Genomic DNA, 14,441 nt, shown 5'->3' with positions numbered 1-14,441 from the left:
GATTATTTCATATATAATATATGTGTGGAGTAAAAATTATCCTTAAGAAAAGCTGTCGATGAAAAGCAGAGTTTCAATAGAACGTTCTCAATATTATAAACAAACCAACATGAAGCACACGAACTTTTTTTATTTTCATTTTTTTTCTATTTTTTTTAATTTTTATTAACAACAAATCAATACAGAAAGTACATAAGGGAACACAAGTATATATAGATTATATATAATGGACAATCTAGCACACGAACTCCGTAGTACAGAGTAGATCAATATGACGGTGCAAAATATTGCATTGTGGGTAATTTAGAAGATAGCCGGAAATAGGTTGTAATAACGCAAAAACATTTGTACTTTTGTACATATGGGTAACCAGATCGTGACTGCAACTTACGTTACTAAGTCTTTAACCACAATGTTGTTACATTGGTGTGTAAAAATTAATGCTTCCTAAACGTTAACTTGTCTGAAAATTTAAATATTATTTTCTCTCAACTGCGTTACCCACTCCAGTCAGCAGATGGCGGTCTGAGACTTTAAGGCAGTGATGTTAGTGTGACGTATAATCTAGTGGACGGAACGCTTCTTTCAACAGCAGCAACAGTCAGTCAGCCACCTCCGTAGCTTGCTAGCCAAAATAGACGAACCAATAAAGCTCTTTAGACGCTTTCGTGTATATTTGCCACTGTGTTTTAAACACACTTCTGTCGTTTTGTTAGTTATCCCATTTACGGTGTTGTTATTGGTCATCTAGCTGGCTGGTTAAGTTAGCACTAGCCTAGCTAGCTAACGTCCGCGACAATGAGCTCGCTAAGCTACTCACCTCCTGCTAAAGCAGAGGGGGTCTGCTGGACGGAGAAAGAGGGTCTGTGGCTGAACGTTGTCGTAAAAGAGGAGAAGGAAGAAGAGGAGGATGTCACTGTACAAAAACAAGTAGAGGCTGAAGCCACGGGTATGCCAAAACATATTTTTTTACTGATCTAACTACGTTGGTAACCAGTTTATAATAGCAATAAGGCACCTCGGGGGTTTGTAGTAAATGGCCAATATACCACGGCTACGGGCTGTGTCCGCGATGCGTCGTGCCTAAGAACAGCCATTAGCCGTGGTATATTGGCCATATACCACACCCCCTCGTGCCTTATTGCGTAAATATAACACATGCCTATAACACATGTATCATGAGCTTAGTTCAACTACCAGAATCCAAAATAAGCTTTTTTTACTCAAATAAGGTTTAGAAACAATGTAAATGTAAACCAACACTGTATAGCCTCAACATGGTTAAAACTATAATGTTGATATCATGGATGGTCAGTCCTTTCATCCATAGGTCTGTCTATGAATTTGAGAGTAGTTACATTTCTCCAGCCCCATCCATCATCTTATTACCAAAACAGTGGTGGAATTTCAGCTTTGTTATTGTTTGAACTGCAGATTGGTTGATGTGGCTTTTTTTTTGTTTACTTCTACAGGATCAGTGTCTCTAAATTTGGACAGTTGCTGCTCTGATGGTAAATAATGTACTTACAGTAATCTTGCTCTGATTTGTCATCCTGAGGATCCCAGTAGTTTTGTTTGATAAAATCCATGTTTATATCCTACCCCGATCCATGTTATATACAGTGTTTTGCATGAATTCCGACTCTTTGAACTTGCAACAAAACAATTTATGAAATCTAAATCGGCAAAATGTTGTTTAACCCGGTCAAGTTCGGTTCCTGTGCAATCCCCAGATTCTCTAGAAGGCAACCAAACTTGTTTCATCATTCTACATTATGTATTGGCTAGGCAACACGTCAATTATACCATGAAGGTCAGCCATCATTAAGCACCAATGAGACGAGCGGTGTTCACTTGATTGACAGTGTCCTGGTCCAATGACCACCTATCCTTTTGAAATATAACTAGCTAGATAGCCAATGAGCTGGGCTTTCCAGCAGTATGTGAACGCCGTTTGTAGGACAAACAGCCATCATGCTAGAGCTGTGCACAACAGAGTTCATTCTCTGGTGAAAGGAAACAGGACACACTGTAGTTTACGTTACGTTACGCAGCAGTTCCTTCTCTTCTACAAACTTTTCTCAAAACTGAAAAAGTTAAACATGGCTACTAAGAGTGGAAAAGCTAAATCAAAGTCCAAGTATAAACATTTTGATGATATTATTGCAGAAATTGACCGGGAGAGTGACACAGAAGGAATGGATGAGGACTCTGTGAGTGACCAGAGTTTTGATTCCAGCGCGGAAGAAATGTTTTTGGAAGGAAAAGATCCACTTTTAGATCAGTAAGTAAAATAGGTTTTTGTTTCTCATGCTAATGCAGTTGTTTAAATGGTTGCGTATTCATTTGAGAGATTTTTCTTGGATTTTTTAAATATATATATGTGTATGTGTATATTATTAGTTATTTTTTAAATAGTGTATATATATATATATATAACACACAGTACAATCAAAGTTTGGACACACCTACTCATTCCAGGGTTTTTCTTTATTTTTTACTATTTTCTACATTGTAGAATAATAGTGAAGACATCAAAACTATGAAATAACACATATGGAATCATGTAGTAACCAAAGAAGTGTTAATCAAATCAAAATATATTTTATATTTGAGATTCTTCAAAGTAGCCACCCTTTGCCTTGATGAGAGCTTTGCACACTCTTGGCATTCTCTCAACCAGCTTCATGAGGTAGTCACCTGGAATGCATTTCAATTAACAGGTGTACCCTGTTCAACCCTGTTGAGGTAGACACATAGGCTATGCTACTACATTGTATGTTATGTTGGCTATGACATACTGTGGCTTTCTTAATGTCTTATTGGTCAACATATTTCATTATAGTGATTGTGTTCCACCCGTAATGTATTGATGCAGGGCTCACCCGTAATGTATTGATGCAGGGCTCACCCGTAATGTATTGATGCAGGGCTCACCCGTAATGTATTGATGCAGGGCTCACCCGTAATGTATTGATGCAGTGCTCACCCGTAATGTATTGATGCAGGGCTCACCCGTAATGTATTGATGCAGGGCTCACCTCTACTAAAATAAAGGTTAAATAAAATAACAGTAAACTTGAGATCTAACTGAATGTGTTTTAATCCTCAATAGTGGTAGAGACTCTGACTCTGATGACCTCTGGGTGCCACTCCAAAGAGACCACAGTCCTCCATCCCCTACTCATTCAAACGTAGGAACTGGTTCCTCCAGTATGACCCCTGCTGCTGCTGCCTCTGGCTCCACACCCACCCTGGCCCGGCCATCTAGAGGTGTGAAGAAGTCAGCCCAGAAGCGGAGAAGGGCCGGTGAGCCAGCGGCAACTACCACCGAGGCAGAGGACCGCTGGCACACTGTGCTAGAGGATGACGTGGAGCCACTTCTACCAACATTTAGACCGAGAAGGCAGCCAGGACCTCAGCTGGACATGACTGCAAATTACAGCCCCCTTCATCTTTTCCAGATGTTTTTCTCCTTGTCAGTTCTTGATTCGCTGGTGTCTAACACCAACAAGTATGGGGCTAAGAAACAAGTAGGCAAGAAAGAGGCATGGAAGCCCATTTCCATCCAAGACCTGTACTGTTACATCTCACTGGTTATTTACATGGGGCTCATGAAGTTGAATAACCTGAAGGACTACTGGAGAAGCTCAACACTCTACCAACTGCCTTTCCCCACCACTGTCATGTCATCTAACAGGTTTCTGACTATCTCACGGGCACTTCATATCAGTGACCCACAAGTTGACGACGACAATGACAAGAAGAGAGGCACATCAAGCTTTGATAGGCTCTGCAAAATCAAACCTCTCTACCCCAGCATGGTTGAGGCCTGCAAGACCCATTTTCAGCCCAACCAGAACGTGTCCATAGATGAGAGGATGGAAGCCTCAAAGGATACAAATGGCCTCAAACAATATACGCGTAACAAGCAAACAAAATGGGCTTACAAACTGTTTGTTTTGGCCGATTCTGTGTGTGCCTACACTTGGAATTTGTTTGTTTACGAGGGGAAATCCATCCCAGACACCGGTAAGGGACTTAGTTATGATGCAGTTATGGAATTATTGGATTTTCAACTGCTGGGGATGGGCTACAAACTGTTTGTGGACAACTTCTACACAAGCCCTACCCTGTTCACAGACCTGAGGAAGCTGAATGTGTGGGCTTGTGGCACCATTTGTCCCAACAGAGTGGGTTTTCCCAAAACAAAAGTAAACGACATGCCAAAGAGGGCTGATAGGGGTACCATGCGATGGATTCGTAAAGATGACCTGCTCTTTGTAAAGTGGATGGATACCAGACAGGTGGTCATGTGCTCCAGTATCCACAAATCGTACAGTGGCGATCACGTTGTCAAGCGTGTGAAGGACGCTAATGGGGCATGGACCACTAAAGATGTCCCCATTCCTGCTGCTGTAAAGGATTACAACAAGATCATGGGAGGTGTGGATCTGTCAGACGCTCTGATAGGCTACAACAATGTTCTCCACAAGACAATGAAATGGTACAGGACATTGTTCTATCACTTCATTGACATTGCTGTGGTGAATGCATTCGTCCTTCATAAGGAAATGGCTAAGAGCTGTGGACAGACTCCCATGACACAGCTAGCCTTCAGAGAGCTGCTCATCCAGGAGCTTGCTGGCTACGGCACAAAGTCCACTGCAGCACCTTCTGTCCGCTCTACATCTGTCCCCTCTACTCCTGTCGCCAGTGGTGTTCACCTGCAAAAATACATCACTGCAGACCTGAATGTGCCTCTGGGTAAAAAGAGCACAGCAGGGAGGCGTCGTTGTGTTCTGTGTCACAAGAAATCTTCCATCACCTGCTCTACTTGTTCTGTTACCCTCTGCTTCACAGCAGAGAGAGACTGCTATGGGACTTGGCATCAGCAGCACAATCTGGTGTAGAGGTGTTACCCTCTGCTTCACAGCAGAAAGAGACTGCTATGGGACTTGGCATCAGCAGCACAATCTGGTGTAGAGGACTGTGGTTTAAAAAAACAAAAAATCAAATTGTAAATAGTTTTTTTCCCCCCCCTTCTCACTTTGTGTGTGGTTTGTGGTGCATTTATGACATTAGATCAGTGTTGGCTGCTAACTTGGCCCTTATCTTAAATAGTTCACTTCTGTGTTGGATCAGCGTTCTCGTCTTATGTTAGTACCTTTTACGTAGGGAAGCTAAAGATCCATTATGAATGACATTCCTAGAGGTATGTGTCAACTTACATTTTTTTATTGCCATAGCATTTTAGTATGTTCTCTATAGTCATTAAGTTTTGGGCAAACTCATGAGGGACACCTGGGAGAACTTCATACTAAATATGATGTAGTGCTGTCATTCTTCAACGTATCAGTCTGACACTTTGCTGCCATGTGGTGGACAACAGCTAAATGATCCTTTCAGCTTCCTGTCTCAATGTAAAGGCCTTTTCTTTTGCATTTCAACTTCCTGTCTCAATGTAAAGGCCTTTGCATTTCAACGATGATCAAATAAAAATAGAAGAAAAAATTTCTGTTTGTTTTATCTTATTTTAGATCTATTGGCTCCTGAGTGGCACAGCGGTCTAAGGTACTACAGACCCTGGTTCGAATCCAGGCTGTATCACAGTGGTCTAAGACACTGTATCTCAGTGCAAGAGGCGACACCGCAGTCCCTGGTTCGAATCCAGGCTGCATCACATCCGGCTGTGATTGGGAGTCCTCTCACATTCTGAATTCTTGCACTTTCGTCCACCCCAGTTTTATCATTGCAATGTGATACAACAAGTGTCAACGGTTTGCTTTAGGACCGGATTCCACAGAGCAGCTGTTTTCAGTTTACAGTCTGCTGGATTTAGGACTGGCCGTCCAACATTATGCATGCCCACCGTGGTACTGGCCGTCCAACATTATGCATGCCCACCATGGTACTGGTCAGCTGCTATTTGAGAACTCATCTGGTTTAGACATCAAACTCTTATTGCACTTCATATATATATATATATATTTTTTTTACCTTTATTTAAAGGACGACGCTGGGCCAATTGTGCGGAGCCCTATGGGACTCCCAATCACAGCCCGTTGTGATACAACCTGGATTCAAACCAGGGTGTCTGTAGTGACGCCTCAAGCACTGAGATGCAGTGCCTTAGACCGCTGCGTCACTTTGGAGCCGTTGTACAACTGTTTTTAGAGAATATTGTACTGCAAGGTATGCTATATGTGTAGGCTACGCTGTGTGTGTAGGCTATGCTATATGTGTAGGCTATGCTCTATGTGTAGGCTATGCTTTATGTGTAGGCTATGCTCTATGTGTAGGCTACGCTATATGTGTAGGCTATGCTCTATGTGTTAGCTATGCTATATGTGTAGGCTATGCTATATGTGTTAGCTATGCTATATGTGTAGGCTATGCTATATGTGTAGGCTATGCTATATGTGTAGGCTATGCTCTGTGTTAGCTATGCTATATGTGTAGGCTATGCTATATGTGTAGGCTATGCTCTATGTGTAGGCTATGCTCTATGTGTAGGCTATGCTCTATGTGTAGGCTATGCTCTATGTGTAGGCTATGCTCTATGTGTTAGCTATGCTCTATGTGTAGGCTACGCTATATGTGTTAGCTATGCTATATGTGTAGGCTATGCTATATGTGTTAGCTATGCTATATGTGTTAGCTATGCTATATGTGTGCTATATGTGTAGGCTATGCTATATGTGTTAGCTATGCTATATGTGTTAGCTATGCTATATGTGTAGGCTATGCTATATGTGTAGGCTATGCTATATGTGTTAGCTATGCTATATGTTTTAGCTATGTGTGTTAGCTATGCTATATGTGTTAGCTATGCTATATGTGTTAGCTATGCTATATGTATTGGCTGATATGCAGCTGTCGTCTTTAAACCTCCATTCTAGGATACATTACACAAACACTTCTTTCTATATACATGTTTTTATTTGGGTTTCTGTGCAAAGTACATGATTGGAATGTTTCTTTAAGCCTGCAGCTCGATACTTGAAATGAGACATATAATCAGGCCAAAACATGATTCAAAAATACAATTAACTGACATGGATAGGTAGCTAATGAAACACAAATGGACATTTACAGTAACTGGCTATTCAAACTGTAACATTGGCTGGCTTTCAACGGTTTGGCGAGCCCACAATGGTTTGGTGCAACGTGGCCCATCCTGCTCTGCTGAACTGGCACTGGGACCTGTCCTGGATGTTCGCCCATGAGATCCTCCCGGTCAGGGCCGTTATGCATTCCCGAGGCATGGCGAGGACACCCGCGTGCCCCCGACCAGGCTGCGGCCAAGATGAGTCGGTGGGCCACTTGCTTTGGGTGTGCAGAGCCGCCAGGGACCTGTGGAAGGAAGCAGGCCCCCTGATCTCCCCGTGTCTGCCAGCAGGGGAGGACCTAATGCCCCAGCTCGTGCTGTATGGGGTGGATCGAAGGCCTATTCCACCGAAGGCCTTCACCTCTGGCCCACCCTCATGTGTCTGAAGGAAGCACTGTGGTAGGTAGCAGAACGAGTAGAGACCAGGCAGTGCCCATGGTAGCCACGGAAGCCCTGGGGTGGTACAGAAGAAAGGGGGCCTCGACCCCAGGCGAAGGGTCCCCCACAACACCCATGGCCCCGGCGGCCATGGACCTGACAGCGGTGCGGCGCCTAGGGCGATGCTCCTAGGGGAGGGATCTCCTCTGGGCCCCGATGGACAGGACGGTAATTGATTCGAAGGAGGCTACTTTGATAAGGACTCACCCCGTTCCTGTACAAAGGACCAAAGACAGCCTGAAAAAAAAAAGACTTTTTAACATAGTTTTCATGTCTTAAACATGTTTTACCTTGTTAAATCATTTGTACACATGTTAAATGGCTTTTACAGAATTTGATGTTTTTTTTACAAGGAAAATTTACTTTTATTTATGGTTGTTTCTATTGTTTTTAAAACATGTACTTTTTAACAAATGTAATAACACTGTTTTATGTTTTAATGCCGTTTTTCTGTGTATAAAATGATGTGCAAAAATATATGAGCTGTTTTAAAAGAACAATAACATTTTTCCCCAAAAAAGATGAAAATTGGCTAGCTTTCAATACATTGGATAAATGGTGGAGTTCCCTCTTCATACTATCCAGATAATTCTTATTGCAGCTGAACATTTGCACTCTAAAACATATATTTATCTAATTTCAGTCTTTGGGAACTAGATATATCTGTTTCTCTTCATCAGACAGCAGCTCACGTTTTTACAAGAGGCTGTAGTTACATCGTAGATAAAAGCAGGCCATTGGCTGCCTACATCACGAGGGGTATGTACGGGACCTCTGATTGGTTCCAAGTTTAGGAGTTCGGCAAATTTGCCTGAACAGACAGAGTGTTAAAATATACTTTTTATGAGAAAATGTGCAACAATTGAAGGTGACAACAAATGTTATAGTCATCATACACTGTTTTACTGTGATATTTTGCCCTCCAATCAGCAGATGGCGATGTGAAATGTAAGGCCACGCTGTTAGTGTGACGTGTATTCTAGTGGACGGAACGCTTCTTTCAACAGCAGCAAGAATTAGTCAGACACCTCGGTAGGTTGCTAGACAAAATAGATGAACCAATAAAGCTATTTAGTGTATATTAGCTAATGTGTTTTAAACCCACTTCTGTCGTCTAGTTAGTTATCCGCTTTAATGTCATATTTACGGTGGTGTTATTAGTCTGCTAGCTGGCTTGTTAAGTTAGCATTAGCCTAGATAGCTAACATCTCCGACCATGAGTTCACTAAGCTACTCTCCTGCTAAAGAAGAGGTCTGCTGGACGGAGAAAGAAGGACTCGTGAAAGAGGAGGAGGACGAGAAGGATGTTACAATACAAAAACAAGTAGAGGGTGAGGCTGTTACGGTGAAAAAAGAAGAGAAAGACGTTACAGTGAAAGAAGAGGGAGACGCGTTTAGAGTGAAAGAGGAGGAGGATGTTACAGTAAAAGAGGAAGAGAGAGAGGAGGATGTTACAGTAAAAGAAGAAGATAAAGAGGAGGATGTTACTGTTAAAGAAGAAAAGAGAGATGTTAAGGTGAAAGAAGAGGAAGACCCGTTCAGAGTGAAAGAGGAGGAGGATGCAGTTTTTGGAGTGAAAGAGGAGGTGACTGTCACATCGAAAAAGGAAGAGGAGGAAACTGGATATCTGGGCCCGGTTTCCCAAAGGCAACTTACGCTGTACAATGGTTCTAATGATGAACTTTGTCGTGAAATGGTTTTGAAAAGCCGTGCCCTGATTAACACTCGTAAGTACTGTCTTAAAAACAGAGGCACAAACTCTGCAGTTGTTGAACTGATGTTTGGTGTTAAAGGGGAAATCTGCAGTTGCTACATCCATATTTTAACTTTTAAATTGTTTATTTATAGCCATTGATTCTTGAAGAATATAACACATGCCTCATGAGCTTAGTTCAACTGTTTTTACCCATCAGAACCCCAAATAAGCTTTTTTTACTCCAATGTTTAGAAACAATGTAAATCAACACTGTACAGCCTCAACATGGTTACTATAATGGTTACTATAAACTATAATGTTGGTATCATAGATGGTCACTCCTTGCATCTATAGGTCTGTCTATGAATTTGAGAGTAGTTACATTTCCCCGAGAGGCGCAGCGTTCTAAGGCACTGCATCACAGTGCTAGAGGTGTCACTACAGACACCCTGGTTCGAATCCAGGCTGTATCACAACCGGCTATGGTTGGGAGTCCCATAGGGCGGCGCACAATTGGCCCAGCATCATCCGGGCTTGGCCGGTGTAGGCCGTCATTGTAAATAATAATTTGTTCTTAACTGACTTGCCTAGTTAAATAAAATCTTCTTATTACCAAAACAGTGGTGGAATGACAGCTCTGTTATTGTTTCAACTGCAGATTGGTTAATTGATGTGTGGCTTTTTTTGAAGGGGTTAGTTTTTAAAAAGTAACAAAATGGCTGCCCTGACACTTGGTTTGGTAAACAGCTGAGGGGTGGGGCTGGAGAAATGTAACCACTCTCAAATTCATAGAGAAAGCTATTGTAGCAACCTTAACCCAAAACCTAGCGACCTCGTCAAGAAGTTCAAACATCTTGGCGTAACAGTTATAAGGTGTTGGCTTGACAGTCGCTGGACCCAGGTTTGAGTTCAGCTCAGGGCTACCCCCTGAATTCACTACACTATGAATACAAGGACTGGACATCCATAAGGTCATAATGATAGTTTTGACCAGATTTTGAGGCTATACAGTGTTTGTTTATAAACAGTGGTGTTATACAAGCTTATGTTTTGGTTTCTGGCGGGGAAATACAGTTGAAACATTTGAGGCATTTATAAGTTATATTCTTCAAGAATCAATGGTTATACAGTAAATGGGTCTTTCTATAACTGCCAGTGTAGATTTTCCTTGTGATGCCATAATGATATAATGTCTGCAGGAGGCTGCAGTGACAGTACAAGAAGGAGCGTGTACACTACACCATTTTGGCCCTAATTTTAGCTGTCTCAGACAAGTTTTTGAGATCGGAGACAAAATCCCCATGTTGTTGCCTACTTGGGGTGTGCGGCCGTCATCGACGGTCGTTTAATGTGACCTGGTCAGTGACACAATCACTCTCTCTCCCACCAATTAGTGCGCAAGGCATGTCCGGGTTTGGCCCGGGGTAGGCCATCATTGTAAATAAGAATTTGTTCTTAACTGACTTGCCTAGTTAAATAAATTAAAACAATTGAAATAAGATGCTTTTCTCAAAATAAAAGTTAAATACATTTAAAAAAATCTAAATAATATAAAAGGCATGTCTCTCTCCAGATTCCCTCCCACCAATTGGTGCACATTCATTGTTTCCTAACTTCATGGTGTGAATTGTTTGCCCTTTGATTGTTAGTGTCTATCAATTCCCCTGATACATAAAATCACCAGTTCTACATTTCCCACTAGTCCATTTCCTCAGATCATATTAGTGTGTTCAGATGTCTTCATGAGAAGATGTTCCGGATGTCTCACTGTCTGACAGAGATCGCTGTACCACTTTCCTCAGATCATATTAGTGTGTTCAGATGTCTTCATGAGAAGATTTTCCGGATGTCTCACTGTCTGACAGAGATCGCTGTACCACTTTCCTCAGATCATATTAGTGTGTTCAGATGTCTTCATGAGAAGATGTTCCGGATGTCTCACTGTCTGACAGAGATCGCTGTACCACTTTCCTCAGATCATATTAGTGTGTTCAGATGTCTTCATGAGAAGATTTTCCGGATGTCTCACTGTCTTGACAGAGATCGCTGTACCACTTTCCTCAGATCATATTAGTGTGTTCAGATGTCTTCATGAGAAGATGTTCCGGATGTCTCACTGTCTGACAGAGATCGCTGTACCACTTTCCTCAGATCATATTAGTGTGTTCAGATGTCTTCATGAGAAGATGTTCCGGATGTCTCACTGTCTGACAGAGATCTCTGTACCACTTTTCTCAGATCATATTAGTGTGTTCAGATGTCTTCATGAGAAGATTTTCCGGATGTCTCACTGTCCTGACAGAGATCGCTGTACCACTTTCCTCAGGTCATATTAGTGTGTTCAGATGTCTTCATGAGAAGATTTTCTGGATGTCTCCCTGTCTGACAGAGATCGCTGTACCACTTTCCTCAGATCATATTAGTGTGTTCAGATGTCTTCATGAGAAGATGTTCCGGATGTCTCACTGTCTGACAGAGATCGCTGTACCACTTTCCTCAGATCATATTAGTGTGTTCAGATGTCTTCATGAGAAGATGTTCCGGATGTCTCACTGTCTGACAGAGATCGCTGTACCACTTTCCTCAGATCATATTAGTGTGTTCAGATGTCTTCATGAGAAGATGTTCCGGATGTCTCACTGTCTGACAGAGATCGCTGTACCACTTTCCTCAGATCATATTAGTGTGTTCAGATGTCTTCATGAGAAGATTTTCCGGATGTCTCACTGTCTGACAGAGATCGCTGTACCACTTTCCTCAGATCATATTAGTGTGTTCAGATGTCTTCATGAGAAGATGTTCCGGATGTCTCACTGTCTGACAGAGATCGCTGTACCACTTTTCTCAGATCATATTAGTGTGTTCAGATGTCTTCATGAGAAGATTTTCCGGATGTCTCACTGTCTGACAGAGATCGCTGTACCACTTTCCTCAGATCATATTAGTGTGTTCAGATGTCTTCATGAGAAGATGTTCCGGATGTCTCACTGTCTGACAGAGATCGCACCGCAGCTTCAAACACATGTTTATGGGGGTTTTGTATTATAAGATTTCAGTGGAGGTACATGAACTCTAAGGGGTTAACCTGTCTCCTCCCCTTCATCTACACTGATTGGACAGGATGTAACAAGTGACATCAATAAGGATCATAACCTTTAACCTCGTCAGTCTGTCATGGAAAGAGCAGGTGTTCATAATGTTTTGTACACTCAGTGTATAAAGTCTTCTGTCCCTGTAAGTTCACATGTGGAACTGCATGAGATGTGTTTTAGTTTCCCATCATTTAGAAATGTGATCCCAATGTCCCACATTGTCCTCTTTATTAATATAAAGACTCATATACAGTTTAGTATTAGTTTTAAAACCAAAATGGACCAATCCTGGATCGCCCCCTGTATTATCAGCCACTGAAATAGGAGAGACTTTGTCCCCTCTCTGTTTGTCTACTCAACCCCCATGTAGCAACCTGATGACTCAGAGTCATGTCAAAAACAAGTACAACGGTCACCGTGGGGGAAAATAACTGCTGTTCACCATCTGGGACCATTCAACAGTCTAGATTTACCAGGTTATTACTGCTAAATAAACTGTTCACCATCTGGGACCATTCAACAGTCTAGATTTACCAGGTTATTACTTCTAAATAAACTGCTGTTCACCATCTGGGACCATTCAACAGTCTAGATTTACCAGGTTATTACTTCTAAATAAACTGCTGTTCACCATCTGGGACCATTCAACGTCTAGATTTACCAGGTTATTACTTCTAAATAAACTGTTCACCATCTGGGACCATTCAACAGTCTAGATTTACCAGGTTATTACTTCTAAATAAACTGCTGTTCACCATCTGGGACCATTCAACAGTCTAGATTTACCAGGTTATTACTTCTAAATAAACTGTTCACCATCTGGGACCATTCAACAGTCTAGATTTACCAGGTTATTATTTCTAAATAAACTGTTCACCATCTGGGACCATTCAACAGTCTAGATTTACCAGGTTATTACTTCTAAATAAACTGTTCACCATCTGGGACCATTCAACAGTCTAGATTTACCAGGTTATTACTTCTAAATAAACTGCTGTTCACCATCTGGGACCATTCAACAGTCTAGATTTACCAGGTTATTACTTCTAAATAAACTATTCACCATCTGGGACCATTCAACAGTCTAGATTTACCAGGTTATTACTTCTAAATAAACTGTTCACCATCTGGGACCATTCAACAGTCTAGATTTACCAGGTTATTACTTCTAAATAAACTGCTGTTCACCATCTGGGACCATTCAACAGTCTAGATTTACCAGGTTATTATTTCTAAATAAACTGTTCACCATCTGGGACCATTCAACAGTCTAGATTTACCAGGTTATTACTTCTAAATAAACTGTTCACCATCTGGGACCATTCAACAGCCTAGATTTACCAGGTTATTACTTCTAAATAAACTGTTCACCATCTGGGACCATTCAACAGTCTACATTTACCAGGTTATTACTTCTAAGTAAACTGTTCACCATCTGGGACCATTCAACAGTCTAGATTTACCAGGTTATTACTGCTAAATAAACTGTTCACCATCTGGGACCATTCAACAGTCTAGATTTACCAGGTTATTACTTCTAAATAAACTATTCACCATCTGGGACCATTCAACAGTCTAGATTTACCAGGTTATTATTTCTAAATAAACTGTTCACCATCTGGGACCATTCAACAGTCTAGATTTACCAGGTTGTTACTTTTTGTTGGGTTCTCATAGGCTTACAATTGTTGTTTTGATTGTTGCTTGAACAGTCGCTAAGATAATATTTGGTTGTGATAGTTGCAAAATACCTGTTTTGGATGCAGCAGTTGTTAGCTTGAATGCTAACACTCACTGACAAGCTGGTAGCAAAGCCACAGAGCATTTTACTGGTTGAAGTGTTTTTTAAGTATAAAGCAGTTGATGTGAGACGATTGCAAACATTTTTGCTCCATGCAGATTTACGACATCCTTATCAAACGGTTTCTGTATTAGCAGGGACGAGTTTCTGCAACTAAATTGTGAATCGCCCTCGTGCGGCAATTTTAGAAAACACAGAAAGGGAACAATATTCTAACCTAATGAGTCTTCAATGTTAAAGTGAAAAAAATAAGACGAAATATGACTGTTGTTGATCACTGACTGTCATTTTAAGAGAATTGTC

At 41.4% G+C, this 14,441-nt stretch overlaps 1 protein-coding gene across 1 annotated transcript; it reads left to right on the top strand.

Annotated features, from left to right (window-relative positions):
- Nucleotides 1-720: 720 nt before the first annotated feature.
- Nucleotides 721-5,496, top strand: LOC120043019 (piggyBac transposable element-derived protein 4-like). Its single transcript, XM_038987752.1, has 4 exons — nucleotides 721-949; nucleotides 1,473-1,511; nucleotides 2,170-2,284; nucleotides 3,116-5,496. Exons 1-4 carry the CDS (start codon nucleotides 799-801, stop codon nucleotides 4,911-4,913), a joined length of 2,103 nt encoding a protein of 700 aa, XP_038843680.1. The 5' UTR covers nucleotides 721-798; the 3' UTR covers nucleotides 4,914-5,496.
- Nucleotides 5,497-14,441: the final 8,945 nt, after the last annotated feature.

Source organism: Salvelinus namaycush, unplaced genomic scaffold (assembly GCF_016432855.1).
Source record: "Salvelinus namaycush isolate Seneca unplaced genomic scaffold, SaNama_1.0 Scaffold84, whole genome shotgun sequence".
Lineage (NCBI taxonomy): Eukaryota > Metazoa > Chordata > Actinopteri > Salmoniformes > Salmonidae > Salvelinus > Salvelinus namaycush.
Note: the sequence above shows the minus strand (reverse complement) of the source record. Positions and strands in the feature narration are given on the sequence as shown.

Excerpts from the sequence above, each read along its gene's own strand:
- LOC120043019 (XM_038987752.1), top strand. The coding sequence starts at position 799 with ATGAGCTCGCTAAGCTACTCACCTCCTGCTAAAGCAGAGGGGGTCTGC. Across the intron at positions 950-1,472 it reads AGTAGAGGCTGAAGCCACGG|GATCAGTGTCTCTAAATTTG; the intron begins GTATGCCAAAAC and ends TTACTTCTACAG. Across the intron at positions 2,285-3,115 it reads AAAGATCCACTTTTAGATCA|TGGTAGAGACTCTGACTCTG; the intron begins GTAAGTAAAATA and ends AATCCTCAATAG.